The 21,912-nt window shown below is 33.8% G+C and overlaps 2 protein-coding genes and 1 non-coding gene across 8 annotated transcripts in view; 2 read left to right on the forward strand and 1 right to left on the reverse strand.

Moving 5' to 3' along the window:
* CREB1 (cAMP responsive element binding protein 1) overlaps positions 1-21,912 on the forward strand; it is a 52,133-nt gene that overhangs the window by 27,615 nt on the left and 2,606 nt on the right. For all 5 annotated transcript variants that reach the window (XM_090282931.1, XM_090282935.1, XM_090282934.1 and 2 more), the window contains 4 exons: positions 4,028-4,128; positions 8,736-8,878; positions 13,478-13,660; positions 15,514-15,664. In XM_090282931.1, the coding sequence (XP_090139057.1) occupies positions 4,028-4,128; positions 8,736-8,878; positions 13,478-13,660; positions 15,514-15,664 (578 nt within the window). The remainder of the gene's footprint in view (positions 1-4,027; positions 4,129-8,735; positions 8,879-13,477; positions 13,661-15,513; positions 15,665-21,912) is intronic.
* METTL21A (methyltransferase 21A, HSPA lysine) overlaps positions 1-21,912 on the reverse strand; it is a 56,970-nt gene that overhangs the window by 7,840 nt on the left and 27,218 nt on the right. The window contains exon 5 of one of the 2 annotated variants that reach the window (XM_090282951.1): positions 21,184-21,276. The exons of the other annotated variant lie outside the window; for it this stretch is intronic. Coding sequence (XP_090139077.1) covers positions 21,232-21,276 — 45 coding nt within the window. The 3' untranslated portion in view covers positions 21,184-21,231. Of the gene's footprint in view, positions 1-21,183; positions 21,277-21,912 lie in introns of those variants that run through there. 2 annotated transcript variants of the gene reach the window in all.
* LOC150022578 (U6 spliceosomal RNA) lies at positions 10,341-10,444 on the forward strand. The gene has a single exon (XR_016513406.1). It is a non-coding gene; the product is annotated as a U6 spliceosomal RNA (small nuclear RNA).

Below are 21,912 nucleotides of genomic sequence, written 5' to 3' on the forward strand. Positions count from 1 at the left end.
AAAGTGAGGACTTGCAAGGGATATATTATCTAATATATTTTTGGAAAGAGAATCCCTTTCAACTTTTTTTTGAGGGATAAGTAACATTTTAATACATGAGAGAGTAACTGCTTTATCCATTATATATTTTTTAATTGATTGATTTTAGAGAGAGGAAGAGAAAGAGAAATACCAATCTGTTGTTCCCCTTATTTATGTATTCCTTGGTTGATTCCTGTATGTGCCTTGACCAGGAATGGAACCCACAACCTTGGTGTATTAGAACAACACTGGAACCAAGTGAGCTACCTGGCCAGGGCTGAAAGTAACTGCTTTCTGAAAGAAACTTGTGCTCTGGAGAGAGCATTTTGAAAATAAAAGTTTGGCCCTGACCAGGTGGCTCACTCAGTTGGTTGGGTGCCCTACTGCAAAGCGAAAGGTCAGGGCACAATGCCTAGGTTGTGGGTTCGGTCCCCCGCGGGGTGCATACCAGAGGCAATTGTTCGATATGTCTTTCATGGAGATACTTCTCTCCGCTTCTTTCTCCCTCCCTTCCAGCCTCTCTAAAACTAAATAAAATCTTTAAAAAGCGAAAGAAAGGTTCAGAAATGTTTTCTTACTTTTTTTTTTTTTTTTTTTTTAATTTTTGAGAGAGAGAGAAACATCTGTGTGAGAGGGAAACGTTGACCCATTGCCTCTCATACACTCCCCTACAGGGGATCAAACCCACAACCTAGGTATGTGCCCTGATGAAATCGAACCTGCAACTTTTTGGTGAATAGGATGACGCTCCAACCAACTGAGCCATCTGGCCAGGGGATCCATACCTTTTTTAAAAAACTGCAAATGTAAATTTGGCACCTAAAAACTCAAATTATATACTTTTAAAACTCTAGAAATAGAATTTTCTAAACTATTTGGAAGTCTTGTAGAGTTTCAGTAAGTACTGAACTTATTTGTTGAAATATGAAACCATAATATTTTTTATTAGTGTACACTGAGAGCCAGGGAAATGAAAATATATTAGGTAAGTCTCATCAAATGTTTGTATAACTGGTAAATGAAAAAGAAAAGTGATGATTAAGTAAGTCCAGCCAAAAATGTACTTATTTTATATCTACATCTCATGAGTTCTCTTTTTTCAACAATAGCAGGTTTTAAATCACATTTCAAAAGCCCAAGCTTAGAATCATATTTTTGAGTCAGAATTATAAACTATTAAATGATTTTTGATGAAGCATATTAAATAATATCATTCTATCTTTAAGAAATTTGCAGATATGTTTTATTTACATTTGATCCACCCCTTTAAAATTTTGTTTTATAATATATATCACTTGAAATTTACAGATATATGTTTTTGTAAATGTTTCTTATTTATAAGAGGAATCTGCAGATAAAAAGAGTTCAGGAATCACTGTTCTAGACTTTTATTAAACTTCTTGATACATTAAGTAAAAATCTACCTAAATCATGAGTGTGAACCCAGGAAAAGCACTTAAGTTTCCAGGGGAGTGCATATAGTTTGAGAAAGCATTTAATATTACTTTGAATTATGCTGATATTTTATTTTGAAATTTCAAAAAACATCAAAATAGGAAGCCTCTCCCCATATAAACAAGAGGTATGGGTTTTTAACAAAGTAAAAGAAAGTTGAGAAATACATATATAAAACTTTACATTTATAAATGGTCATTTGGCTTTTTAAATATGTCTTGCCTTATAAGTGGCCAAGGTTAAAGATTTATCTAGGAAGCTCCAGAAGGCTTATAAGTGAGGTGACAGAGGTGAGGCCCAGAGGAAGTGGCTCTGTTAATGGAATGTGGTGGTAGTCTCTCATACTTAAAATTGGTATTATTTTTAATAGCCTATTAAATAACATATTAAATTATATATAATTTTTAATATTTATATAAAAAGGATTTTGACGTGGTTTTTAATAGTCTCAGAAATGTGGATCCACTGTGTGTTTTTGGTTTTTTTCTGTTTGGTTGGTTTTCTATTTTGGGTAGATAATCCATAGGAATTGGCCCCATAGTTCTAAGTAATTACTACATGGTAAGTTAATTCCTTTTGTCTGAATTGACAAAATCTTTCAGATTAGGGAGGTGGGGGGCTTCCTACTGAGAGCAATTGATCGGCTGAGTTTAAAAAAAATCAGACTCTATATAAAAACGGAACGTTAATTTATTTCATTTTGAAATAGTCATATGGGTGGTTTGTGTAGTGTGTTTTGAAGTTACTTTCATGACTTGCAACTGTGTATCCTTAAAAGAAGGTTGTAAGGATGAGAGTTAGACAAAGAACAATAGAGGAGCTAAGGCCCTGAGAATGTGGTGGTATTAATGAAGGTAAACACTTCACACCCAGTGCTATCCACTATGAGTTCAGTCTTGTTATTCCTTGAAATTCTGATCATCTGTTAAGGCTCTTTTGCAGCTCCTCATCTGCTCTGCCTCTGAGAAAGTCTGTGCAGACTACTCTGAGTGGGCTAGTTACAGCAGCTATAGATCAGTAAGAAGTCGTTCTGTGTGCTCCTTTGGCAGTAACTATAGCATTATTACTCTGCAGAGAATCACAGAATAAATTCAGCCTTGCCCATCTTTTTATCTGTCATTTCTGGACTCCTTAAATGTTCCTGTTTATTTTTACGTCTTGAAGAGTATTTGGATGAGACACATTACTTTATTGTAAGTATAGTTTGTGAAGCATTACTAGATATACCTAATTTCATTTTAAAGTGAGTGCATATCACAAAGCCCTGTTAAAATGAGTGCTTATTCGCCAGAACCCTTGGCTCAGACCACACACATAGTACCTTTAGGATTTCTCAGGATCCTCTGAATATGTTTTTTCATATTGCCATTGCCATAAATTTTAACCTAGAGTTAATTCACATAGACCCTTTTGCCTTGGTTAAATCTAATTCTCACTGGCAGCATCATGCACAACTAGTTAGGAAAGAGTAGGAGGCTCCTGTGGAGTAGACTAGGGGAACTTGGCAGTATAAATCTGAGAGACCAGCTTGCCTAGGCAAATGAACTTGTGGTCTAAAAATGGTCTAAAAATGCCTCTGGGTTGCTGCTTCTGATAAAACTGGTTTGAGACTGGAACCAGTAGGATTTTGATGCCCATTAAGGATGTCTAAAAGTGGGATGCCAAGTATTGACAGTGACTCCACTACTTCCTAGCTTTGTGGCTTGGGTGAGTTACTTCTTTGTACCTTAGTTCTTCTCTCTTTAAAATGGATATAATAACCATATTTATCCAGCACCTAATATTACTGTATTAGTGAGTATGAAGTGATGTAATACATGTATGTGCTTTAGCAGCACACCTGGCACATAGTAAAAAATGCTAGTTGCTATTATTATTATCCCTTCTAAAGTCTTTATTTAACTTATATTGATTACAGTCTAGAAATACTTTCTAGAAATGCACAGTTCTTTTTACCTTGAGTTTTGCTTAATAAGAATTGCAGAATGCAAACTTTGAAGCATGTCTATATGTAGCAGAGAGCTTCTTCCTAACTTGTTAGAAACAACCATTTGGAGCATTGTGGGGTATCGCGATCTTATTTGTACATTTGTGAATATATTCACAAGTGTTTACACTGTAGTTAAAGGAAAATATTTGTATAGGCACTATATAGACTTAAGACCAAACATTTAGTCATTTATTCTTTCCTCATGTCAGAAACTTTATTTTCCTGGGTAGTCTTGTTCAACAACTGTAAGAAAACAGCTGACAGGTAATATTGATGCATTCATAATTGATTACATGAAGTCTTAGAATAGATGAAGCTGAATTTAAATATCTCAAAAATGTGGTTTTGACAATTTTTTAGGTTCTCTGACTTCCATAGAATAAGTAAAAGGGAGAGGAAAGTGATCAGTGTGATTGTTTTTCATAAGTGAATTGTTTTTAAATCTACTAAAGTATGTATAAGGTTTATGTATGTTCTTTTGTATTTGACTTTTTCTTAAAATTTATAAAAATTTTATGCGAATGAAATTTGATTATCAAGATAGTCGTCCTTTCTTTTCAGATTTCAACTATTGCAGAAAGTGAAGATTCACAGGAGTCAGTGGATAGTGTAACTGATTCCCAAAAACGAAGAGAAATTCTTTCAAGGAGGCCTTCCTACAGGTATGAAATTTAATAGTTAAAAGATGTTGGAAAACCACTTAGCTGTTCCATTCAAGACAGCTTACTTTTCTTTAACTTGAGTTACTTCTTTCAAAATAAGTTGGAAGCTTATCGTACAGAGTAAGAGCACTTCTTACTCTGCACAGTCCTGGATAAACACTGATATTTTCTTTCCCCCTGCTTCTGTTCTTGTAGATTATGCTGGCTGCCACCTTTCTGTTTAAAAGTTTAAAATACATTTGATAAGGTTATAGCATTTTCTAGTTACATATCAGTTCTGAGACTACTGTTCGTCTACTTAGCAACACATTTGCAAACCATTTCTTATGACACAGTACTTAGCAGATAACTGTTAATTTAATAGTTGTTTCAGAGTGATGTTTTGCTGATATCCCCTAATTTTCAGGGTACCTTACTATAGGTTTTATATTCAGTAAGAGAAGTTGCCTGGTGGGTGTCCATGCCTTACCTTCAAATTGAACCAAAACCTTTTTTTATATGTATATATTGGCTCCATATTCAATATCTCCAGGAAGTATAATTCCACAAATCTTCATAAGCTTACTTTAGAGTTTAATAAAATTCAAACTTATATTATTCTTTTTCAGGAGTCTAAATTATTTTACATGTTTCTCTTTTTTTCAAAGGAATGGTTAATTTTTTTTTTCTTCTTGGCTACTATGCTATCCCTTTTCTCTATCCTCACAGTTAAATTAAGGTTTCTAAATGAATAGCAAATTGATTTTGAGGTCTTAGGAAATTTTATATTACCAAGTATGTGTTGAATGCATTTATATTCATAATTTTTTAAATATAGCTAGTTTTAGATTTAACTTTGAAGTATATCTCCTGTTAGTTTGTAACACATTTGATCCTGAAGAAAACCCAACTGAGGTATTAAGAAACAAGCACGTGGTTTCTCTGTATATAAATTCTAGGCAAATTTTAGCTGTAAACCTTATAAAATAGGAGCTTTCTGTTGAAAAAAAAAATTTATTTGCCTTAATTGGCTTGTAGCCTATATCCCAGCAAAAATTATTTAATAATATCTTAATTAATAATCAAATAAAGATGCCTGACACCATATATATTGAGAGAAAGGGCTATTTTCTTATAAGGTAGCGATATCTTTCCCTGCAGTCAAACCTCCACAATGGGGTATCATTATTTTGTTTTAAACTTAGGAATTTTGAAACCTTGCCTCAAAGTCTTACTTATAACAAGATCTCTAATGAAGTCTCTATCATATCCCTGTAAGGTTGGAGAAATGGGGATTGATGGCTAATACAAGGTGGGTTTTATTGGAACAACCCAGCTTTATAGTGATTAATTTGTACCCAGAGGAAGTCTCATCTGGCTTGGTATTTTTACCATCCTTTCAGCTGAAAAACATTTGAGCCATGCTTTTCAGATTTGCAAATGACAGAACCTTAAGGGATTAAATATCCTAATGAATGAGAGAAGTACTTTGAAAGATCACAGAAACCAAGGGAACTTGAGTTTAAAATAAAATTAGTTATTCAAAGTACAGGATTCTGAATTACCGGTAATTGATTTTTCAAAAGTAATTATGTTCTTTAATTATCATTGATGAGATATAGTTGCCAAAAAAGCCAATATACTGTTAAGACTACAGTGGTAAAAACCTAGTGTCTCAGTTAAGGGAGGGAATTACAGTTGGCCCTTGGACAGCTTGGGTCTGAATTGCACTGGTCCACTTACGTGCGGACTTTCCTAGCTGACCTGCACAGTTCAAATCCATGTTGTTTAAGGTCAGTTGACAGTTGGGAATCCATGTATGCGAGAGATGGCTGTAGTTATAGCACATTTTCAACTGCATCACAGTTGGCATCCCTAATCCCCTCATTGTTCAAGGGTCAATGTTATCCTGCTACTCAGACCACATTTGGAATATGCTTTAAGAGAAAGTGAACTGTACTTCCAATGGGAGGATGACCAAGGTGGTCTGGAAAGAAAAGACTAAGAATGATTATTGGCTTCCTGCAAAAGAGAAATAGATGTACGCATATTTGCAGGACTTCAGTAATGGCTTTTAAATGTTTTCAAACTACAATCCATAATAAGAAATATATATTTACAATTATCTACATGCATATATATATAATTACACATTCATATATATACATACAATTATACATATTCATATATAAATATGGAGGTGTATATATGTGAGTGTATATACTTATATACAGGCATCTGAAGATTTCCACAAAACAATACTAGTCCTTATCATGTGTGATGTTCAGCTGTTTTTTACTTGTTTTTACAATGTGTTTTCATGGCCCACAAATGGGTTTGTGACCTTAGTTTGAAAAACATTGCTCTAGAAACCAATACTACTCAAAATGTGGTCCACAGACCAGACTGATAAGTCAGCATCTGGTTAGCAATACAAATTCTTTGGTTCCTCCCCCATACTTCATGAATTAGACTCTGGGAAGATGACCTAGGATCTGTGTTTTTTTAATTTTTTTTTTTTTTTAATCCTCATTGGAGGACATGCTTATTGATTTTAGGGAAGGGGGGAGAGAGGGAGAGGAGCATTGATGTGTGAGAAACATCAGTCATTTGCCTCTCTTACACACCCCAGCTCAGGACAAACCAGCAACCTAGGTATGTGCACTGACTGGAAATCAAACCGCTGCTTTTCATCTTATGGGGTGACGCTCTAGCCACTGAGCTACCCTACCCCAGCCAGGGCAGAATCTGTGTTTCAACATGCTCTTCAGATGGCTCTGTGTATGCTGACATTTGATCTGTTGGCCAACAGTCAGTCCACAAGCTGTTTAAAATAGTTGTTTCTCATTCATAAAGAGATAAAGGAGAGAAAATCCTCCTTACAATAAGAATAGGAATTTACTAAATGAGAGCAAGTATGTATGGAAAAGAATAAGTAAGAAATCTTGGAAATGATACATACAAATTGGGAAATTAAAAACAAAACCCAGTAATAAACTGGAAGGGAACTGAGAAGGTAACTCAGAATGGAGAACAGCAACAGGTAGACAATGTGAAAAACTGGTGAAAAATCATGGAGTATATAGAGTGAGGTGCTTCAGTGGAAGCATTTATAGAATTTCCAGAGGGGAAATCAGGAGAAAGAAAATTATTTAGAGATAATAATAGAATATTTTATACAATACCAGTAAAGGTAATTACATAGGTAAATATAAAAGCCAGGATTATTATTGTTTTGCTTTGTAACTTTTTCCTATATGATTTGAAAGACCAGTACATAAAACAATAATTATAAAATCTGTTAATGAGCACACTATATTTTATGAAGATGTAATATGTGACAATAATAACATAAAGGGGCAGAGTTTGGGTAGACTGTTAAAGCTAAGTTATTAATTCAGACTCATTTGCTGGAAATTTAAGATTTTGAAAACTACTTGGGTTAGGATGTTTTCCTCTCTTCTGTGATTATGTTATTCAGTTGAAATATGGTAAGATTTATTTGTTTTTGTTTATATTTTATTTTTAGAATTTTCGCCATCCTTGTTGATACTATTTTCTTTTGTTTTGAATATGTAAAACATTAACATGATTCCAAAAGTTAAAATTGTACCAAAAAGTTATATATACATATACTCAGAAGTACCTCCCACTCATATCTTCTATCGTTTTTTACTTCTTTTTCAGTCACCCTCAGTAGATACTAATCTCATTAAACTTTGGTTTATCCTCTCTCTTCTTGAACAGATAAGCCAATAAATATATATTGTCTTATTTCGTTTTATTTCTTATACAAAAGGTACCGTGTATATCTATTATTGGGATGAAGCGTAATTTATTCAACCATTCCCCTATGCGTGGGTATTTAGATTGTTTCTGGTATATGCTATTACAAATAGTACTGCCATGAATAACGTTATCCATATGTATTTTTGTACTGTTGGGAGTGTATCTTAAGGGTAAATTTCTAGAAGACTGCTATATAAATGCATAGTTTTGTTAGATATTACCAAATTACTTCTGTAAGTGTTCTTCTGATTTTATACTCCTAATAGCAGTGTATGTGAGAAAGTGTTTTCTCACAGCTTTGCTAACAGAATATGTTGTTAACGCTTTTTATTTATTTACTTTTAAATTTTTGCCAGTCTGAAAATTAAAAATTAAAAATCAGTATTTTGGTCTTTTTTTCTCCCCTTCAGTTTTTAGAGTTCTTTATATATCAGGGATATTAGCCCTTTATATGTAATATATGTAAACATTTTCTCCTAGTATTGTTGACCATCTCTTGACTTAGTTTTTTGTGTTCTTTGCCACACAAAAGGATTTTTTTTCCTGTAGTCAAATTTTATTAATTTTTTCTTTAGTTGCATCTGGATTTTGAATCACAGTCTTTCTTTACATTCAGGTTAAAGGAAAATTCACCTTTGCTAATTCTGGTTCTCATATGGTTTCTTTTTGACATGTAGATTATAGATCCCTGGCCTGATTTTAGTTTATTTTTGTAAATTCTTATATTTTAAACTTTGGTCCTAAGCAGTAGAGGCTTCCTACCACTTTTCTGGTCTTTCCCTATTTGTATTTAGCCAGTACAAGTGACTTGTAGTTAATACAATTCTCTGTTTTTCTAGGAAAATTTTGAATGACTTATCTTCTGATGCACCAGGAGTGCCAAGAATTGAAGAAGAGAAGTCTGAGGAGGAGACTTCAGCACCTGCCATCACCACTGTAACGGTGCCAACTCCAATTTACCAAACGAGCAGTGGACAGTATAGTGAGTAATAGCTATTTCTGTTTTGGAAAGTGAGGTGAAAACTGTGTGTACATTCTCCTCAAAGGAATCCTAGCAGTGCCAGCTCTTTCTCAGTCTTGCGGTCGTTGATATTTCCTTTACTGTTCAGTATGCGAAGTTCTGTAATAGAGGTATTGAGTTTTCTTCAGGGTTTTGATTATGGTTGCTCAAGTGTGTAAGCCCTTCAGATGACGGCCCTTTCGTTTTATGCTGACACATGGAGAGGTGTAGAGGTTTTCGTACCACTACTTGAGGATTTTAGTTATCATGACATATGATGTTAATAGAGAACACAAATTTTTTGAGATAAAGAGAATAATCATTCTTTTATGTTTAAAGCCCAAAATGGTCTTATTATTTCTCTATTTAATATTTCATCTTTCCTTCTAGGATTGTGAAGTGGTATCTAATGTTTCATGGTGGGGGTGGAGAGGCTTGGCTGCATTCTACTGCATGTACATTGAGTTGCTCCTTTTCATATGAAAGGTAGTGAGGTGAGCTGTGATAATGAAAGCATAAGGACTGCTGAATTAAGTCTTTCTTGACTTACAGAAAGAAAGATATCTTTTGCAAAATTACCAGTTTCCATTTCTGTGATATTTCTAACAGTTGTGTCTTATTTTTTACCTAAATCTACTATAAAATACTTTTGAGTTCTGCTTTTGTTTGATCAACGGCATTTGTGTGAATGGTGCTTTTTGTTCTCTTTCCCCAGCATCTTTTTGCCTCCCAAAGTGCCTCACATACTGGTATCTTCATTTTGATTTGTTCATTAACTTCAGTACTGCCCTTTTTATGTTTTCTGTACTCCCTTCATTAATTGCAAATTAATCGAAACTTCTTTGCTGCATTGGTTTTCAAATTCCCTGGGGCCTTGTCAGAAATGTATAAAAGTTTGACTCCCAAGTTAATAGTGTTTCAGTTATAACTCCAGCTTGGTTTGCATTACAGCTGGATTAACAACAGAGTTGCAAGTAGCAGACTTTTTAGCTCTCTCAAAGCTGAAACTTTTAGTAAGTAGAAGGAAGTCATTTTTGACCAAGCTTCTTGTCCACTCTCTGAGTTTAATAGAGTTCTGTTATCTTTTTCATTCTTAAGTTCTTTGTTGGCAGAGATAAACAGGTAGTAGCTATATACATGCACTTGTGTTTTTTAGCCCTATAGCCAAATAATTTGAGTTCTTGAAGCTGTGTGTTCTAAGACATAGATATGTGACCTTTTTTTTTCCAACTTCAGCGCGCCTGGGGGTTACAGCATTCTGCTGTTAGTGACAGTGATTCACTTAGTGCAGCCATTCTCACTTGAACTAGAAAGCATGCTCTTTTGGAAAGAGGCATCTTAGAATCTCAAATAGGGAAGTGAAGTTCAGAAAAGTAGATATTTAATTTGGCACACTGCTCTAGCAACTGAGGATATTACTAGTTTTAAAAGGCTAATATTTTGAGTGCTTGCTTCGGCAGCACATATACTAAAATTGGAATGATACAGAGATTAGCATGGCCCCTGCACAAGGATGACATGCAAGTTTGTGAAGCATTCCATTTTTTTTAAAGGCTAATATTTTGAGATTTTTAAAGCTTATTCTTTTTTTAAAGTATATTTTATTGATTATATTGTTAAAATAGTTCCAATTTTTTTCCCCTTGCTCCCCTCTGTCCAGTATCCCCTTTCCCCTATTAAAGCTTATTCTTATCTTTATCCCTTATTCTCTCTGTATAAACACGTGGTCTTGATGGAACTGATTTAACATTATGTTCTTGATTTTCATTAAGAAGCAATATAATGAATATTTACATATACAACAACATTTATATATTTCTTAACTTATAAAATGAATATTTTGTGAAAATTCAAGTGGTAGAGGTTCATAGCATTAATAAAAAGTAAAAATCTTTTTCATCCCTTCCCAGTAGTGTTTGTATATATCCTTCCATTCTTTTCATTCCATTTATACACATACATATCATGTATTTTTATACAGGTGAAACCTACACTATTTATATACCATAGATAATATATACACATAAAGTTATGTATATTATGTCTTTAACAGCTATGTTGTGTTTCACTTTATAACTAGAACATTTGCTTAAACATCCCCTCGCTCCCCCTCCTGCCCCCCACATACATGCAGGTACTGATGAACATTCAGAACATTTCAACTATTTAAAACAGTGCTACACAAACATTCTTATTTATGTGGTACTGTTTCCATGGAGTAGCATCTGAAGAGTAGAATTGTTCAATCAAAGCATATCCTGCTCAATTGTCCTTCCCAGTGGCTGGACTAGATTTTGTTCCTTCCATAAGTGGGTTATGCTTTTTTATCAATACTGTTAATAGTTTTATCCATACTTTATTCACTGTCCAATAATAAAGTCATGTTTGAGAGATTCTGTTTTTAGGTAAAAAAGCATTTTGAACTTGAATACTTTGCTTCACTAAACAAAACTGTATATAAGCAGTGATGTTTTCCTCTTTATTTTGGCTACCAAGAATCTCAGTTACGTTCTATGTTTAATTGTATTCTTTCTGTCTAGATTTTTTGGTAGAGTTATTGTGTACACCTAGAGACCTCAGTCACTTCTATCTTCTTGTTTCAATTACTTTAGTTTTTTTTAAAGATTTTATTAATTTATTTTTAGAGAGAGGGGAAGGGAGGGAGAACAAGAGGAAGGGAAACATTGATACGGGAGAGAAACATCCATCAGTTGCCTCTCTTAACGCGCCCCGACCTGGGACTCAACCCGCAACTCAGGCATGTGCTCTGACCAGGAATCTTAACAGGCGACACTTTGTCAGATGATACCCAGCCAACTGAGCCACACTGGTTAGCTTTCTGTTGAAAGCTGTCTAAAATTCTTTTGGACTAATCGAATATATAAAGCTGTCTAAAATTCTTTTGGACTAATCGAATATATAAATAAATATTAAGAAAACCATGTTTGATAGGATCAGACATCGGTTTTCAGAGTACTTTTATATACATTATCTCATTTGATTTTTGCAGCAATTGTACTTTAGTGGCTATAACCAGATATTTTTATTTTTACGGAGGAGATAACAGATTCAAATAACAGTTTAGTGATGGAACTTGGACTAGATCCCAGATCTCGTGATATGTAGTTTTCTACTTCTTTCTTCCCACCTTGAATTAATTGGCATGTAGCTGAGAAGAAAGCCATGTGTGTTAAGTACAGTGGAATTTGCTTATTAACTCTATATGAGAAATTGTGGTTTGATTCTCTTATCCTGATTTTTTCAAGTTACCCTGCAATATTAATCTCAATAGTTCTTACATAATGGTTTTTTTGTTTTGTTTTGTTTTTAACCTTGTTTAAGATAAGTAAAACTTACGGGATTAGCTGAAGTGAAAGTGAATAGATTGTATTTGCCAGGATCATTTGTAAACCAGATCATAGCCATTAACTATTAATATTTTCTGATTGAACAGTAGATAATCAATTTTCCATATACAGACGCCTCAGGATATTAGTTAACTAGAGCTAGCTGACAGTTGATCCCAAGTTAATTCCCTTCTAACAGACAAAAAGTAACATGCTTAAGTCATCCATGTTGACTTATTCAGTTAAAAATCCATTATGCAATTTTATATATAATATTACAATTTTTAGTCTCTTTTTGGAAAACTTGAATTCTGAAAGAGTATCTAGAGAAGGCTCCAACTACCTATCTCAATGCTGGTATCCAAAGGATTGCTTCTTCCAAATAAAATAATTTATTCCTTTTTATTAACTTTTTCTATGTATGCTACCATAAAGGTGAATTCAGTTTTTTTTTTTAATAAAGTGAAATTTCTTTGTAACACATGAATGAATGACAAGTGTGGTTAATTAGTAAATAATCAACAAAAGATTCTAGATGAGAATGCTTGGATATGTAACTTAGAAATAGCAATGAAATCTCTTTTTTTCTAAAAGATGATATTAAGCTCTGACTTTAAGCTTCATGAGACTGAAAATTAAGTTCTATAGGACATTTCAGTTGTTTCATTGAGTGAACTTTTGTTATAGTTTGTGCATTGCTAGCAAGGTAGAGAAAAGAATGCACTACTGAACTGCTTTATTAATCATTCATTAAGATAGCCACTTATTACATGCCCATTATTGTACTAAGTATATGAAAGTAGAGAAGAAAAACCACATTTCCTACACTGAAGAAATTTATTTACTAGTGGGACAGCAAATACTAAACAGTTAAAGTATTGGGTAGTTAATGCAAAAGTAAAGTAAGTACGGATCACAAAGTGGTACCTCTGAACCAAATAATTTCAAAAGGAATTTAAAGTTTTCTCATTTATCTACTTTAAAAAATATTTTAGTACATATTACTATAAATTATAATGTAGTTCATTGATTGCATTTGTATTACAGAAATTGGATGTGGGTTTCCTGAACAGAAGGGTACCTGAGTGTACCAAATGCTTCTTGGAATTGTTATTTGCTATTGTAATTCTCCAAGTTTATGTCTTGCAAATTACTCTACTTTGAATTTAGTGTGTTGTAAAATTCCTATATGGTGTTAATTAAACTTGTAACAATAAAATCCATTGGGTTTTAGTTGCCATTACCCAGGGAGGAGCAATACAACTGGCTAACAATGGTACCGATGGGGTACAGGGCCTGCAAACATTAACTATGACCAATGCAGCCGCCACTCAGCCGGGTACTACAATTCTACAGTATGCACAGACCACTGATGGACAGCAGATCTTAGTGCCCAGCAACCAAGTTGTTGTTCAAGGTAAGAGAACTCAGATTTCACAGGTATGGTAAATTCTTTGAAAGATTTAAATTTTATAAACTCAAAAAAGTAAGTATGATATTGTAAAACACTGTTCAAATGTAAATTTTTCTTCATTATAGATAATATTTTCTATAAACTCTTCCATTATTCCAATTGGACCAAAATGTCATGGCATAAAAACAACTATTTCAGTTTTAAAAATATAACTTCTGTCTTTAGGACCTGTAGAATTTGGGGTTAGGAGAAGCAGGGTAGGTTAAAGGGAAAGACAGTAAAATCAGGAGTTAGATTCTAGATCAAACTGCATAGATTTGCTCTGTGACCCTGACTAAGACCCAACTTCTCCAGGCCTTTTTTTTTTTTTTTTAATGTGTCAAATGAGAGTTGTACTAAATTGTTGATAATAATCTTTGGAGATTCAAAATCGTTTCTCTGCTTTTTTAGTCAGAAGAAATTTACACCCACATTTCTAAGATGATCATTTTTTATTTCAAATGAAAGCATTATATTTTGAAAAGTCTTCTGCCAATATGCAGCTATAGAAATAGCTTTAAAAAAAGAAATAGCTTTTTCTGTTTTATTTATTTAATTTTGTTTTGTTTTCTTCCAACTTGTTTCAGGAATCATTATAGATAGGAGTTGACCATTTTTTCTTTTTAACCATTTCAGTATTTTAGGAATATAGTTAATGCCAAATTGAAAATTTGCATATTAAAGAAATAAAAAATGTTTCTAAAAATGTTTTCATTAATAATATGTTAGGTAATGACAAGTGTGTCCTTTCACCATGGATGACAATTTTTGAATAATTATAAATCATCCACTAGAGAGAGTCATGACTTATTTAAAAGGACCCTCATGTATTTACAGAATATGTTCTGTTACTAAAATATTTGAAGAAGATAATGTTTTGCTTGTTAATGGGAGTAAAACACCTTTTCACTTTACACGCAGGTACTCAAAAATTGTAAAGCAGGATGTCAGTGAATTTGAATTGTGAACGTCAGTTTGAAGATGGTAACATGTTTAGTATATAAACCTTTTCCACCCAAACTACACATTTTAATTGATATTAACAAACATCGATAATTTTATAAAGACCTTCAAATTCTCTCAGATAATGTTAGGTTTCTTATTCTCAGATGGGCATATTATTAAGCTTTTTTAAAAGCAGTTTGACAAGTGATGATTGTTATTTCTTTTCACAAGTGATGGATCATTTAGTTAGAAAAATAAAACTTGAGTTTATTTTGCCATTATCATTTACAGTAAAACAGTGTTTACGGATGATATAATTGGCATCGCTTGGTACACTTTTTCATTCTTACAGTTTTGTGTCAATTAGAGATTTATAATAGTTGACCATAATGCTTTATTTTCTCTTCCATTTTGCTATTTTATGAAAAATCATGGTCGTTTTTATGTCGTGGCAAGAGTCTACTTGAAATTTTTTAATATGAATTTACCAATATCAAAGGAAGACATTGAGGACTATATCTAGGAAGATGATCCAAGCTGTGCCCTACTTACCTTTTAGACTTAAGGTTGGTAAGCATGTTAACAACAGAATAGAACTGCATTCCAATGAAAGATAAATGACCCAGCAGATGTGTATAGGTTAAGACCTCTTTCACCCAAGTGTCTATGCTAATAAACACATTAAATTGGGAACTGTTTCTCAGTAATGACCCAAAGAGTGCTGATTCTTTCAATATTTTAGTCAGAATCACCTGTTCCTTTTTTCCCCTTTTAATCCGAAATGTATGTTTAGATTGATGATTGACATCCCCAGTTTGACCAGGTCACAGTGCTTCAGTGTCTTACACCATGTTCACCATTTTTCTTTCCAGCTGCCTCTGGAGATGTACAAACGTACCAGATCCGCACAGCACCCACAAGCACCATTGCCCCTGGCGTGGTTATGGCGTCCTCCCCAGCGCTTCCTACGCAGCCTGCTGAAGAAGCCGCCCGGAAGAGAGAGGTGCGCCTCATGAAGAACAGGTACGTGTGCTGCATTTACTGAGTTTGGTGTAAGTCAGGCATGTTTTCAGATTCTTCAGATACGAGTCTTTTAGATTGCTGACAGTAGATCTTTGTGTTGAGTTTATTCTGGTAGAATTGATGGGTCTTGTTGAAAGTTTTTTAATTAATAAGCTGGACTTACAACATGGCCAATAGGATTATGGGTCAATATTTGATCATAGTTTTCTTTCATGCAATTTCCCCATGAGAGATTTAGTACACAATTTGCTATATATTCAATTAGGCTTTAACCAGCTGGCTAGGTTATTTAAAAATTATTTGTTTTCATGAGCAATATATTTCAAGATCAAGAGCTTCATTTATGTATATTAAAATAGAATGTTAAATTTATTTGTAATATAGTAAATGTATGATGGCCAATTCATGTCTAAATGAATATTACTTTTACTCAAAATAGTAACAGTTTAACACCCAAATATTCTTTGAAAATAGATTGTCTAAAAATTCCTTGTTATTGACAAAATCTTAAAATAGTAAGTCTTCAACAATAAAAATGCTACATAACAAAAATCTATGAAAAATTATTTCTCATAAATCCACAGCTATACATGGTTTTGTCATCAAAAACAAAACCTTTTTATTTACTTATATTTACCTTAGTAATTTTCTTTATTTAGCTTAGGATTTAAATATTTATTTAGGATTTTAGTGTAGAAATGACTTAAACCAAACAAAATGAAAATAAGGTATATAAAGATATAAAAAGTTATAAATCGGTGAAAATATTCCTCTGCTACTCACCCCAAGATTCTTCAAACACTGTGAATAAAGTAAAAGAAACAGAGATTGAATATAGATCTGTATTCAAGTTCTGGATCTATCCCTTTTAATGTGGCTTTAGAAGAACATAGTAATCTTTTAAAAATCAATTTTCTCCTTTGTGAAACAGGATCCCACAACCACCCAGGGTTGCCTTTTCCAGAATCTTACACAAATGAAATCATACTGTATGTAGCCTTTTGGATCTGGCTTCTTTCACTTAGCAAAATGCATTTAAGATTCATTAATAGTGCTGCATAAATAAATAATTGGTCTTATCACTAGTATTTCAGTGTATGGATATGTTGTAGTTTGTTTATCCATTCACCTTGAAGTTCATCTTAGTTGTTCCAGTTTTGGAGGATTTTGAATAAATTTACTATAAACATTTACATACATGTTTTTATATGAACTTTGCATTCACTTGAGTACATATCTAGGAGTGGGCTGTCTGAGTGTAATAGTAAGTATATATTTAACTTTATAAGAAACTGCCAAACTGTTTTCCAAAGTTCTATACTATTTTGCATTCCCGCCAGCAATGTATGAAAGTTTCAGTTGCTCTATATCAAGTGTTAAATTGTTTTGCATTGAGGTATATGATCACCTTTGAGTTAACTTTTATATTAGGTGTGAGGTGTGTCAAGGTTCATTTTCTGTATATGGACATCCACTCGTCCAGCCCCATTTTTGAAAAGACTATCCTTTCTCTGTGCCGGTGCACTTCTGTTGAAAATTAATGGGCCATATTTGTGTGGGCCTGTTCCTGGGCTATCTAGCTATTTTCATTGGTCTGTGTTTATACTTTCTCCAGTGTCATGCTGTCTTGATTACTCTTAGTAAGTTTTGAGTCTGATAATGTGAGTCTTCCAGCTTTGTTCTTTTACAGAATTCTTTTGGTTCTTCTGGTTCCTTTACATTTTTCTATAACTGTTAGAATCAGTTTGTTGATGTCAATGAGAAAGTTTGCTGAGATTTTGATTAGGATTGTGTTGAGCTTATAGGTCCAATTGAGGAGAATTGACATTTTAACAATAGCGATTGTTCCATTCTGTGAAGACACTATACGCTCCCATTTTTCAGCATCTAGCTTCTGTACATATTTTGTTAGCTTCCAACCTAAATACTTAGGGTCTTTAGGTTTGGGCTTTCTGGGGCGAGGGCAGGGGGGACTATTTTAAATGGTATGTATTTTTTTTTATATTCAAATATTCAGTTCATTGCTGGCACATAGAAATAAAATTGACTTCTCTATTAACCCTTTGTCCTGTAACTGTTCTCAACTTACTTATTAGTTCTAGGAGCTTTGTTGTAGATTTTTGGTATTTTCTACAATCATATTGTCTGCAAATGTGGGCTGTGTTATTTTTTCCTTCCAATACATATGCCTTTACTTTTTCTTGCCTTATTGCAGTCTTAAGGACCTCTGATAGGCTATTGAATAGGAGTGATAAGAGAGGACATCCTTGCCTGTTCCCCATCTTAGGAAATGTATTAGTTTTCTATTGCTGCTTCTCACAAATTGACACAAGATTAGTGCCTTAGACATCAAAGTTATTGTCTTAAAATTTTCTTGGACCAAAGGCCCCCATGGGTCTCATTGGGCTAAATTAAGGTGTCAGCAGGGCTGTGTTCCTTTCAGGAGATTCCAGGGAAGAATCTGTCTCCTTGCCCAATCCAGCTTCTAATGGCTACCTAACATTCCTTGGCTCATGGCTTCATCTCGAAAGTTAGCATCTTTGTGTTTCTGTGTGTCTTCCTTTTGTAGTCATATATGCTGCCTCCCTCTTCCACTTTTAAGGACCCTTCTGATTCCATTGGGCCTACCCAGGTAATCCAGGATAATTTTCCTATTTTAAGGTCAGCTGATTCACAACCCTAATTCTATCTGGACCCTTAAATCCTCTTTACCATGTCACGTAACATATTCATAGGATCCAGAGATTAAGACTGGACATCTTTGGGAGACCATAAATATGATGATAGCTATAGGTTCCTTGTAACTGCTCTTTGTTATGGTAAGAAGTTCTCTTCTATGCCTAGTTTTGCAGGAGTTTTTGTCATAAATAGTTGTTAAATTTTGTCAAATGCTTCTTCTGAATCTATTGAGGTGATATGTGGCTTTTCTTATTTGGTCTATTAATAGAGTGAAGTACATTGTTTTTTTGTTTTTTGTTTCAGTGTTGAGATATGAATGCATTCTTGGGGTGAACCCACACATGGTCATGATATATTATCATTTTTATATATTGCTGGATTTGATTTGCTAATATTTTGTTGAGGATTTTTGCATCAGCATTCATGACTTATAGAGAATTTTAGTTTTCTTCTAATGCTTCTGTCTGGATTAGTTACCAAAGTAATGTTAGCCTCATAAAATGAGGTCTGGAAGAGATTGTATAGAATTAGTATTGTCTAGTCCTTAAATATTTGGTAGAATTTGCCAGTGAAACCATCTGGGCCTGGAGTTCTCATTTTTTAAAAGGCTTTTTTTTAAAACTGTGAATTGAATTTCTGTAATAGATTAGGGACAATTCAGACTATATTTCTTGAGTTTTGAAAGTTTGTTTTTAAGGATATGGTTTATTTCTTCTGAGTTATCAAAATTATGGACATCAAGTTGCTTGTGCTATTTACCTACTATCCTTTTAATGTCTTGGGTTAGTAGGGATTTCATTCCTGATACTAATTATCTGTGGCCTCTCTCCCTCTTTCTCACTCTCACTCTCTCACTCACTGTCTCACTTTTCTGGTGAGTCTAGCTAGAAATTTATCAATGTTAAAGAACAGGCTACATGGATTGATCCATGGACCGTAGTTTGCCAACCCCTGGTGTAACCCAGCTAAAAAACATAAAACAGTTGGAGAACAATATACCATGCAAACAGTAATCTAAAAGAGGACATTATGTAACAATAAAGGGTCAGTCCTCTTACTTAACAAGACATAATTCTGCATATGTATGTTTCTAACAGAGCTTCAGCATATGTGAGGCCAAAGCTGATGGAACTAAAAGAAGAAATGAACAATTTCATAATTATAGTTGAAGACTTCAACACTCTTCTCTCAGTGATGATGGAAAATAGAAAACCTGAATGATATTATTAACCAACTACACCTATTTATCATTTATATAACACCTGTGAATCTTAAGAGAATAGAAATAATACAAAGTATGTTTTGAACCTTAAAACATCTGGGAAAATCCCCAGTCTTTTGGACATTAAATAAATATTAAACATTTCTAAATCTGTAGGTCAAAAAGGAAGTTTCAAGGGAAATTTAAAAAATTAATTGAACTGAATGCAAATTAAAACATGACAACAATTTGGAGGATGCAGCTCAATCAGTGCTTAGAGGGAAATTTATGCCTTTAAGTACTTAGTTAAAAAAGAAAATCTTAAATCACTAATCTGTGTCAGGGGTTAGCAAACTGCACCTCCCTGCACAGCCATGCTTATTTAATTATGTGTTATCAATGTCTGCTTTCATGATACAACAGCAGAATTGAGTAAGTTGTGACAGAGCCCATTGGGTCCAAAAGCCTAAAATATTTACATTCTGGCCCTTTGTAGTAAAAAAAGAAAGAAGAAAACAGAGGCTGTGTTGGTTGGGCATTGTCCTAGAATCAAAAGGTTGCCGGTTTGATTCCTGGTCAAGGCTCCAAAAATAAATAAATAAATAGATAGTTTAAAAAATCGATACAATTGATAAACTTTGAACGCAAAGACAAAAGTGAAGGTAGTATGGAAGAATTGAAGATGCCAAGAGAAGGAAAGAATAAATGAAACAATTAGGATCACATCTAGGCAGACAGTTATTTCAGTAAATAAGGGAGGAAGATGTTATGTGAAAGAACTTTCCTAAGATGTGTATCAAATTAAATTTCAGAATGTATAGGCCATCTGTTTGCATGAATGCTTGGAATTGTAAAATCCTGTTTCTGTACTGGCGGAGACATCAGCGGTCAATTTAATCTTCATCCCACGTTCTCACCAAGCAAGTGGGAGAGTGCTTTCATTTTCTTCTGTTCTTAAAAATATTTAGATAGAAATTTGTGAAAAGCTTTAAGAGGCATTCTCCAAACTAAAGAGTTCTTTAAACTTTTTATTTAAAGTTCATTTGAATTTTGTATTTTACTCCAAAATATAGTAATGCTTATTTTAGTATGAAAATGCTTCATACTCTCTGCCCCATCAATTAAAATTGGTGCTTTAGAATGACATGCCAGGTTCATTCTCTGGTTCTGCATACTCCTTACTACAAAGCTAATGGGTGATTAGTCCTTCATTTGGGACAGGGTGATTAGTCCTTGCTTTTTTTTAAACTGATGAGGAACAATCCTTAAATGGAAAGGGACCTGCTGGAAGCTGCACAAGTAGTTAATGTCAACATCAGGAACTGTACCCATTTCCTGACCCTTAGTTTAGAATTCTTGCTAGTCTGTCATACTGTATGAAATTGTTATCCAAATTTGCTTATCTTAAACTGTCCCTAAATTGAGCATCATTCTTCATGACATTGTTACTTGAAATATAGTTGGTGGGCTCCTCTCCACCCCCACACAAAAAAGCATCATGTAGTCACATTCATTTTGGGGCATGCTACATAGAATTTCTCTTTGGAGATTAGTATATTGAAATGATCAAAGAGGTCTTGCATTGAAGAAGTAAATTAATTTCCTTCGCCCAATGTTTCTTTCTTTTTTTTTTTTTTTTTTTTTTTTTTGAGAAACATTTAATCTTTCGCAACAATGTAGTATACATTCAGCCCTCTGTATCTGCAGGTTCTGCATCCGTGGATTCAACCACCTGCAGATCAAAAATATTTGAGACAAAAATGTTATGTTGCTTTTCATATATTAACTCCTTTAATTCTCATAAAACTTGAGGTAGATAATGTTACCTCTTTTCAGTCAGGAAACTTAAGGTTAAATAATTTGCCTGTGGTCACATAACTGATAAGGTGTAAAACTACTGAAACCTAAGAATCTGACACAATGAAGGTACTAGTCTTTTAACTGCTGTACTGTGCTGTACTGTCACTGTTGCAAATGAGTGATTGTAAATTGCTGGGGTTCTGTGTTTTTGTTTTTTTTTTTCCTTTTTTTAAGGACTTAAAAATTTTCTAATTTCAACTCCTATAGTCATTGAACAATTAAGTACCTGCCTTGTGCCAGTTCCTGTGCTAGTGACTTAGTAGCTTGCTAAAAAATATTTTTATTACTTTTAATCTGTGATAGGTTTTTAAAAGTTTTTATTTTAGTTGTAGTAAAACTTAAAATTTGCCATCTTAACCATTTTTAAGTATACAGTTTAGTCGTCGGCGGCGGCGGCAGCCGTCCGTCTCGAGAGACGATGGTGTAGCTTCTTAAGAGTCTATCTGCACCGCCGAGAATGGCTGTGCAGTCCGACTCGGGAGTGACACGGTATCTGTCTCCTCCCGTG

The sequence above is a fragment of the Furipterus horrens genome, unplaced genomic scaffold, assembly GCF_987537825.1.
Source record: "Furipterus horrens unplaced genomic scaffold, mFurHor1.1.pri manual_scaffold_1, whole genome shotgun sequence".
NCBI lineage: Eukaryota > Metazoa > Chordata > Mammalia > Chiroptera > Furipteridae > Furipterus > Furipterus horrens.